We start from the raw sequence: 10,405 nt of genomic DNA, 5'->3' as shown, positions 1-10,405 counted from the left end.
AAATGTGCTATAATTGCAGAATTTTTATGAAATAAAAACGTTCAGTAACATAAGGATTCCAAATCTATATTTAAAGTATAATATGCTATCTCAGATGCCCTCAGATGCTTCCATTATGTCTCCTGGATGCAATGTGTTCTTTCAATCTTTTCTGAAAAGAAAATGTGTACTTATAGGATCATTAGGATAATTAACTTGAAATTGAGAAAAACTGTATGTAGCACTGTTGATCACTTGATACTGCCTACACTAAGTTGAGACTTATTGTTTTGAAAAATACATTTCACTAAAATGGCACAGATTGAAGAGTACATTATAAATTAAGTTAGAATTCCCTTAAATAGGTTCACTAAAAGTCTGTTTCACTATACCTCATTTTCATTAACTTTAGAAGTAGTTTTCCAGAGTTAGCATCTCATGTAATATCTATACCATCTCTAAAACCATTGAATATGGATGATTTATTTCATAAGCCTGTCACATCAAGGATTTATTAGAGTTCAGTAAAAATATATATGTGTTTGTGAATATACATTTTTGACCCAGTGCAAAATAATTGGAAATTAGCCCCTTATCTGTATGTAGGAACTTTTATGTTCAAAATTACCAGTCAAAACACTATGTATGAGTTCTCTTTCTCCTTGTCAAAGAATTTTGAGGGGAAAATGTTCTTAAAATAAATCAGGCAGGGATTCAATGGGGGTGGGGAGTGTCTTGAATAAAGGATACATTGTGAAGACAGCATTTTTTAAAAAGATCCACTCTCAGAATTCCACATCTTACTTTGGGGAACATATTCTTTTACAAGACTCCAGGAATTAAACAATATGTAAGAGTTTAAGTGTTCAATTTACCAGATTATCCGCCATTCCTTGTCTCCAAAATGCAAGGCCAGTGATAGTTACTAGAACACATTTTCTGTAAACTGAAAATCACTAGACAGGAAATACATTTATCATAATAATTTCCTATAGTCATCTAGTTCCTTGTGCCCATTAAAAGTACATTTGAATATGACAGAGTTTCAGATAAAAACAATGAAACATCACGATGAGAGCTGAAATATGGCTTCATAGGAATCAGGGCTTCATTTAATTAGCTTTGATTATGTATGTGTCTTTTATTTTTGTAATAGTTCACATCACTGGCATGAACTCATGGGCCAAACTTTTCCAATTTTAGTTATTACCAAAATTTACAAACTTGACATAAAGATTACATTGTATTTACAAAGGACTTGGCACTTACAGAATAAATTATTCACTTTTTAATCCAGACTAGGGCCCCCATGGTTCAGGCAAAGGGGAAAGCCTGATGCCTTATTATATAGTATGCTACATAGACAAGAATAAATAAGTTTCCAGCTGGTAATTCCTCCACAGTGCTGTCCCTGTTGCTGAAAACAAGTACCTTTCATTTCTAATCCATGGAGAGTATAGAGCAGGTATCAGTCCAGAGAGAGCAAAGGTTGCATGTTTTCTTCCTCATTTTTATCCATGCGTTTTAGGACTGTAGGGTCCACTACTGATTGGGATCTGGAAATGATAAAGCCAATGTTAGTGAGCTATCACCAAATAATCACATTCTCTTGTCTGTCTTTTCTCCATGATTGCTGCTCTCACTGAATCAGATTATCTCCCTTTTCATCAAGGGATTTATAAGCTGAGAATGCTGCACATGCAGAGAGAGAGAGACACTTTCGGTGGGGTTTTTGCATCCGAGAAAACAATCCCCTCTGGCCTCTAAATGGAATACTCAACAGCAAAGGATCCTAAGTACACAATAATAGGCTTAAGTTCTTTTTTTAAAAATATATTTTTATTGAAGTCAGAGAGGAAGGGAGAGGGAGAGAGAGAAATATCAATGATAAGACAGAATTATTGTTCAGCTGCCTCCTGCATGCTCCCGACTGGGGATTGAGCCCGCAACTCAGGCTGACCAGGAATCAAACTGTGACCTCCTGGTTCATGGGTCAATGCTCAACCTCTGAGCCACACTGGCTGGCCGAGCAATAAGGTTAAGTTCTTTGAGACTGGGACTTTCTACTGTAAGACAGATGTACTAGTATTCCAAATGGGAAATTATTACAGTAAAATTATTGTTATGAGACCTAAACTAAAAATGATAGGAGCCTTGAGTCCTGTCTTAAAGAGTTCTTTGAAACACATTCAACTTAAATGTGCATGTTTGAACCAACACTTTTTATTTTTCATGATCACATCAGGAAAAAAGTCAAAATTTGAATGTGAGTTTTGTTCAGTCTCCCACTAGACTATTTGAATAAAATCAATCTTATTCTTGAAATTTTGTGAAATGTTTTAAGACTTTTAAGAAGTTAAAACCCCGGAGGCTTGGTGAAAATGACGAAGGGGTTAGGAAGTACAAACTGGCAGTTAGAACAGAGTCACAGGGATGTAAAGTACAGCATTGAAAATATAGTCAACAATAGTCAATATATAGTCAATAATAGTCAATATATGTGGTGTCAGGTGGGTGCAACACTTATCGGGGGGATTGCTTTGTAAGTTATACAAGTGTCTAACTTGCTTATATAGTACATAAAGCATTTAATTTTTTTTTAATTTAAGTTAAAACCCCTTTTGTCTCGACAGCAGCTCTTTATGACTAGCAAAGCAAATACTTTGAAAACCCCTTCCACAGGCCTTTGATAGCAGGTGGGAATTATATATTAGGAAACAACATAAAATGGGCAAGGAGGAGAGTTAATGAGACATGCTACTGTTGGGGCAGGAAGCTGCCATCGGAATAGCTCCAGCATTAAGGAAGCAGCTGCCCTTTTACAATTCTCCGTGGTAATGAATTTTCCCCCTGCTGCTGCATTCCAGCCAATTGGCTAGTGCCTCTTAGCAGACCTCATTAACTTTCAAACAGAACGACTAGAAGCTAAACTACAACTGCACATGCTAATGAAAAAGAAAAGCAATGGAACTAATTATCAAAGCAAAAATAATTACAGGATTAACGGATAAAGTCAGTCCTTCACTTAAATAAACTTAAATTCCTTTCTAAAGAGAGAATGAAAGGAAGGTGGGAATACTAACACAGGGAGATTTATAATTCATTTTTCATAATTCATTTTTACCGTTTTATCTCAATGCTAGGCATTAGGTGCTTAGGTCAGAAAGGAAACTGACCGAAGTTGAAGTGTGTCTATGGGGAGAGCAGGATAGAAGGGGACCCAGAGGGAGGGAAGGTAACAATAATAATTTATCTCGGAAAAAGCACAATGAAATACATTTTAATATTTAGCCATCAGACCTTTAAAACTGTTTTTCTTAGACAACTAAAAAATTGGTTTCCCAAGATGACTGCACTAAAGTATTAGCTTGATACTGGTACCCACTGCACTATATATTCCATGAGCAGGGACCTTATCAGTGTCTCTCCTGATGCAAACACAATGTGTTCCACAGGCTGTTACACAGTAGGATCTCAAGGTTTTAACTTCTACTCAATAAATAGTTTCCATACTGAAAAAATTCGGTATTAAACATTCAAAATGAATAGCAATTTATCCTGTGGAGAAATTCTTAACAGAAAATGTATTTTTAAATTCTCATAAAGTGAAGTCTATTGTTTAAATGTTGAGGTCTAGCTAATAACATTCAAGGAGTACACACCAAAGCTCTTCAGACAGTGCAAAGGACACAACTTCAGCATTTGCCAAAATGTTTTGTGAAAACACACATCACACACACACACACACACACGATCTTTTAAATCTTTATGGTCCTTGCCTATTTTTTAAAAATATCAGAGGATATGATGACTTTAATAACATTTGAAATTATAGTGGGCTATACTATCTGGGATTAAGTTCCTAGCTTCCTTTCATCATGCACTACAGATGTAAGACTGGCCCCACGTGTGCAACTATTCCTTAATAAAACAAGCCAGGCAGAAACCATTTCCGATTCAGATGATTAAGATTTTGGGGGTGTTTAATTGCCACAAATGTACTGTTATTTTAATCCAACAAAATTGCTATTGTTATTGTAGTTCTTTTATACAAAACAAAGGGTTATTTGTGCAGGATCATCACAGTTAATGAATTGGTCTGTTTCAGCTGCAATAGAGGACGTTGTCCATCATGAAGTCATAGGACATCTCAACAGTCTCAACACAGCCTCTACTGTCTTTGCCATAACTTTTATTTTTTACTAAAACAAATAATTTAAATTTAATTATCCAGGTATCGCTCATTCATTTATTATGCATCTACTATAGCAATATTATACTATACCTTAGTGTTTAAGAGGCTAGATTTTGAACAGAAGGGATTCCAGTTCTGCTATTTGCTATCTCTGGGACTGTGGGAAAGCTACTTAAACTTCCTAAAAGTTTGTTCTCTTATCTATAAAATGGGGGACATAGCACCTACATCATACAGATGTATTAAGGATCAAATGCAATAATTCATGTGTAAACCCCAGCACAAATACTGGCAGACAGCACATGGTAGCAGTCAAGGAAACGACGTATGGAATACTATTGCCTGTGTTCCCATATTAGCATCACTACTTTGTAGCTATGTGACATGGGGAAGTTACTTACCTTCTCTGTATTGGGTCTCCTCATTAATAAGTTTGGACTACTACTACCTAGTTGTTTAGAGAAGCAAAGGAGTCAATATATATATTTAAAAAAAAACATTAGTTAGGTTTTGGCAAGTAGTAGCAATAGATGTTAAATATTATTCAATAAAACTGAAAGTCATATTTGCATAACAGTATTGTTGCTCACTGAAATTGTTATGTGCCAGGCACTATCCTAGGTATTAGAGATATGAGGTCAAAGACACTTGCCCAGTTTAAGGCACCCACAATCTACTGAACTTTGTGTCTTTTCACGTGACTATACGATTCCTCCACAATTCTACACAGGGGGACAAGTCTTCTTCCTACACACCTAGCTAAATTCACCCCACGGAAGAATTATCTACAACTCTTTGGTGAAGGAATGATTTTTCTTTCCCTCTCTGAGTATGGCATAAATCTAAAAAAGGAAATAGAGAAGTGGGGAACTGCCATTTCCTGAGATGGAGAAGATGAGAGTCAGGTAAAATAACTTTCTGAATCTCATTCTTTCAGAAGTTTTCAAATAGAACAATAAGAGCTTCATGTGATACAAAGCCTATACCAAACAAAGCATGTCTAAAAAACATAAGCAGCCCACATCAGAAGCAAGAAACTCCAGGGCTGGGAGGTCGATGTGCTGTGAGCCAAGTGTGCAGGGAACAAAATGGCCTAATTAATTGGAGAAAAAAAAATCAGGATCCATAAAGACTTCAAAAGGTGGCTAGACTGAGCCAAATCTAACAAGATGGTATCATCGATTAAAGTAATGTGCTTGGAGGAAAAAGCTATACTCAGAAATAGAGAATTATGAGAATTTGGAAAGAGACTTACTAGTTTTAGGCAGTACAATATGAGTCAGCAATGTGCTCTGGCTTCCTGAACAAAACAACAACAGAAACAAAGGAGGCCAATGAGGTCCACACTGCAAAGCCAGAATTCCGAAACCTCAGTGCAAGTAGGAACAGTGTCAGATGTTACCTGTTCAGTTCTCAACATGGCACTTAACAGGGGCCACTGACAGACAGTAGAGGACTCCTTCCTTTCTCAGCTCGTACCTAGTGAGCACCCTGTGTGCCAGGCCCTGCTCCAGGTACTGGGGATGCAGAAGAGAACAGGGTAGACAAAAACACTGAAGTCTCCATGAAGCTTACACTGGGGGTTGGGTATAAAATTAAATAAAATAAGGCACTTCACGGACTGGTAAATGCTATGGAAAAAAATAAATAAAGGAGGTGACTAGAACGAGGAAGAAGTAGAACTGATTAGGACCTGGTGATCGAGAAAGATCAAAAGACCTCTTCAGCAGATGACCTTTGACTGGGCCAGCCATTGGACAATGTAGGAAAAGAGCCTTCCAACCAGAGGTGACAAGTATAAAGACCCTTCGATAGGATCAAGATGCAGAGGCTGAAGGAGGATAAAAAAGGACGTTGTGTCTGAAAGGGAGGAGAGGAAAGAAAAGGTAAACAAACAGAAAAGAGAGGTAGGCAGGATCAGATCATGTAGCACCATGTGAGCCCCAATATGGAGTTGATTTTATATTGTATAATCAGCAGACATTAAAAAGTTAAAGCAGAGAAGTGAAATGCTCTGATTTTGAGCAGAGTACAGCTAAGGTCTTGGAGGTTATTGAGAGAAATGTGCTCAGAGGAGAGGATTACGTTAGTTAATATTTCTTTAAGTCATGGAAGGAAAAGCTTAAAGAAATGAGCATTGCTAGTTGGCCAAAGAAACGACCTATGTCAGTTGTCTTTGAATCTTTATATAGCTCAGTTCTACAGTGAGGGTTCTCTGTGTCACACTGTCATGGGAGGGAAGACAAAGTTCATGTCAACAACATAGAAGACTTCACACCTCATGGATTGGAACCCCTGTTTCACTGCATATAGACTATGTAACTTTGGAGATACAATTACAATATGTGTTTGACAGGGTTGCAGTGAGGATCAAATGAATGTTACCAAAAAAAAAGCACCTAGTAAGGGCCTAATTCATGAGAAGTATATAGTAAACAGTAGATTGCAACAACTAATATTAAGATTATTATTTTAGCCCGGCCAGCGTGGCTCGGTGGTTGAGTGTCGACCTATGAACCAAGAGGTCATTATTTGACTCCCGGTCAGGGCACATGTCCAGGTTGTGGGCTCGATCCCCAGTAGGGGGCGTGTAGGAGGCAGTCAATCAGTGATTCTCCCTCGTCACTGATGTTTCTCTCTCTCCTTTCTCTCTGAAATTAATAAAAATGTATATTTAAAAAAGATTATCTTATAAGAAGAAACCAGACATTTTGAGGCAATGACTTTTAAATATTTTTATTTTAGAAAGCTTTTTGGAGAATTTGATGAAATATATACCTTACAAATGTACTATATATATTCAGACCTTTTCATACACAGCTTTGAAGACAACTTTTAGTACTTAATAAACCCCTTCAAGAGCCCATCTGTAAACCCCATTGTTTAGGACATAGAACTCAAATTAAGAAGTCCTGTTTTGAGAAAAGGGAGTTGAGAAGCCTACACTTGATTTAAACATAAACTTTATGCTTAGTGGAGAAATTAAAGCAGGAGATGTCATTGGCCTTTTCATCCTCTCCAAGGAGAGGTAGAGCAGCCTAGGGAGAGGAAGACATCACACACGCACACACCTACAGTAGTAACAGCAAAAAAGAGACCAGCTCAGAGAACAGAAATGTCACTGCATCAGTCAGAGCAATGACAGAAGGACCATAAGGCTTTCATCAGGGAAGGATGCAAGACAGTGTTTGGGATGACATGTAAGATGCTCTTGGGTCCTGCCTGAGCTAGGTGAGGAGAGACTTGCAAGACTGTGGTTCCTTTTTTTCAATGATGGGAAATGAACTAATAATCAATAACACTTGTTACATTTTTCACATGAACCCTGGGCTGGTGTGGCCTGGGGCAACCTGGGAATTAGATACCTTCTATGTGCTACAGAATGCAAACTCAGTTATACATCTGTGCATGTCTGGCAACTCCCCCACCCTCCATTGCTGGATGTACATTTTATCCACATTGGATCCAAAACACCTAGGAACATGCCTATTCCAGATCATGTGTTCAATAAATATGTATTGATTGAAAGAAAATAATCATGGGAATACTGTGATAGTCGAAGCAGGGAGTCTGACTCAACAGTGAATTTTATTTTTATTTTTTTAAATATATTTTATTGATTTTTTACATAGAAGAAGGGAGAGGGATAGAGAGTTAGAAACATCGATGAGAGAGGTCGATCAGCTGCCTCCTGCACCCCCACAGTTGGGATGTGCCCGCAACCAAGGTACATGCCCTTGACCGGAATCGAACCTGGGACCCTTCAGTCCGCAGGCCGATGCTCTATCCAATGAGCCAAACCAGTTTGGCAACAGTGAATTTTATAAAGATTAAAGCTGTAAGGAAGTAGAATGTTTTGCCCCAGGAATTGCCCCAGGAATGGCTAGACCTTTGAACAGAAACCTGGCAGAAATATTGTAAAGAGAACATAGCTTTGAATATTAGTGTGTGTGTGTGTGTGTGTGTGTGTGTGTGTGTGTGTTTTAGTGTTTGCTATGGATCCCTTTCTTCAAATGAAATCTTACACAGAAGTCTAATAAACTGCTTAGAAAGAAGGAGTCATTTTCATTGCAGTGGAAATGGGCACCGTCCCCACCCCACCTGCCTGGCCTGAGAAACCCAACCAGAACCCTGAAGTGCAATTTGAAAAATCACTGGATTTGGTGACTTCTTAGGGCCCTGCTAGATTGTCTGTGAATCTTCAACAACACTGAGTTCAGGTTAGCTCAAATGACTATCTTTGACTCAAAATTCCTAGACATCCAAACATGGGGGCATAAAATGCTTTAAAATCTCACCAAATATTGCCTTCAAAAATATAAAACCTGGAGTTAGACCTGGGCTGCCTCTGCCCTGACCCTAGCCCACTTCCCAGGTACCTCCCGCATACCTCTTCATGGACTTGGGGGAGAGCTCCTTTTCCACTTCTTTCACAGGCATGCTGTAGGAGTCCACGTTGTATTCACTGTCATCGTCATACTCGTGGTCGAGCAGTGTTCTTGCCCATGTTCCCATGTCATAAGGGGGCAGCATTCCTCCAAACTCAGAGGGCAGGATCTCAGGATGAATTAGTTGGTGTAGACTATTTAGGTTGTTACCATGCAAAAATATCTACAAACACAAGAAGAGAGGTGGGGGAAAACACACAGAGGAGAATCAATATTACCCAAATGCTGTGGGGAGTGAGTAACAAGAGCAAGAGCAGAAGCAAGAGTTTTCTATGCCCATTAAAATATTTAAGTCCCTTACCCACTCTGTGAAACAGGCAGGCTGCTACTGTCATCCTTGTATTTCATATAAAAATTCTGAGGTTAGGGAACTTTAAGTAGCTTCTAGAAGGTCTGCTAGTTATTGGGTTAAAGAGCTGGAACCAGAATTTGGTTTTCTGCTTCATAGCCAGGTTCATTAGAAGAATCTAATGTGCATGTTGATCTGTACATCATTCTGATGTTAGTTGTGCAAAGCTGATGATGTGCATAATGAATGCTATTAAGACAGATTCTTCTCAGAAGGGACTCATCAACTGCAAAGCCCATCCAAGTTATTGAGCCCCAAAGCTGTCACTGGTATGGCCTTCTCTTTATCATCCGTAAAATGAGAACACTGTAACCACTAAATTACCACTTTGTAATGCAAAGTATGTGATGTAAATAAAAGTAGATTAGCATCATCATAATGAAAGGTTAAGCGAAGGTTCATGTCCCAAAGGACTTATGTTCTACAGTGTTTTCACCATCTTCTCTACTCAAGATTTCCATGTTTACTGTTCAAATAGAAAATGAAGTAATGGATTCAAAATGTAAAGCTGTATGGGTATATTAATTATGGATAATACTGACATAGAGCTTTTTTTGTTAAACTGAAAAATTATTCAAGCCACAGACTCAAGATCTGTTTTCCCATAAATTGCTACCTCTTTTCTTTCATTCCAATCTCAAACCTGCAAATCAGTCTTCTCAGGTAAAGCATTGTCATCTCGTATAAAGTTATATAATATTTATTTAAGAAGTATAATTTATAAATGACAGAAATGATTTCATACTTCAGGTTCAAGATGAATAGGCTAACACATTTGTCTTTGTTTTTCATACTTTTAGAATCTATTGAAGTTAATATGTAGGAAAACAAAGAAAGATTAGTCTATAATATCAACTAAAATAAAAGGATGGGTGTCACCAATCAACAAGTGATTTCAATAGTGAAAGCAGATGAGAGCAAGTCACTGGCCAAAATAGGCAGAAAAAACAGCTGCCTGGAATATGTGATGCAGGACCTGCGGAGGTGGAAGATGTCATCTGTCCCAAGTACATCAAATTAATTGCAAACTTTATACTTTCCCACTCCTATTTGCAGAGCACAACAGCCCAGGAAACACACACACACACACACACACACACACACTGCTAAGTTCTTCTCATAGGAAATTAAAGGAATTTTTCCTTGGAAAGTTAAGCTCTAGCATCTGAAACCCTTATTTTATTAGGTATATAACCTTTAGTTTATCAGATGCATTACTTCATGTAAGAAACCTTCTCTTTCAAGTCATGCAAGACGTATGGTAAGAAATCCTTGGGGAAATCAATGTCATCCAGCACACTACTTCCTCCCTTTTCACTGACACTCTGTTACCTCCTCTCTCAACACCACTTTCAGCTTTGGCCTTGTTTCCTCTTTCACTGAAAAAATAGGGCAACCAGATGATACCCACCCACCAGCATCTGTGCCCATATG

General features: G+C 38.1%; 1 protein-coding gene across 1 annotated transcript in view; it reads right to left on the bottom strand.

Moving 5' to 3' along the window:
• Positions 1-777: 777 nt before the first annotated feature.
• Positions 778-10,405, bottom strand: part of CLVS2 (clavesin 2) — a 59,059-nt gene continuing 49,431 nt past the window's right edge. The window contains exons 4-5 of the mRNA XM_023754208.1: positions 8,565-8,785; positions 778-1,535 (exon numbers count right to left, since the gene is read on the bottom strand). Coding sequence (XP_023609976.1) covers positions 1,448-1,535; positions 8,565-8,785 — 309 coding nt within the window. The 3' untranslated portion in view covers positions 778-1,447. The remainder of the gene's footprint in view (positions 1,536-8,564; positions 8,786-10,405) is intronic.

This window comes from Myotis lucifugus, unplaced genomic scaffold (assembly GCF_000147115.1).
Source record: "Myotis lucifugus unplaced genomic scaffold, Myoluc2.0 scaffold_57, whole genome shotgun sequence".
NCBI classification, from domain to species: Eukaryota; Metazoa; Chordata; class Mammalia; order Chiroptera; family Vespertilionidae; genus Myotis; species Myotis lucifugus.
This window is presented reverse-complemented; position numbering and strand designations above follow the sequence as displayed.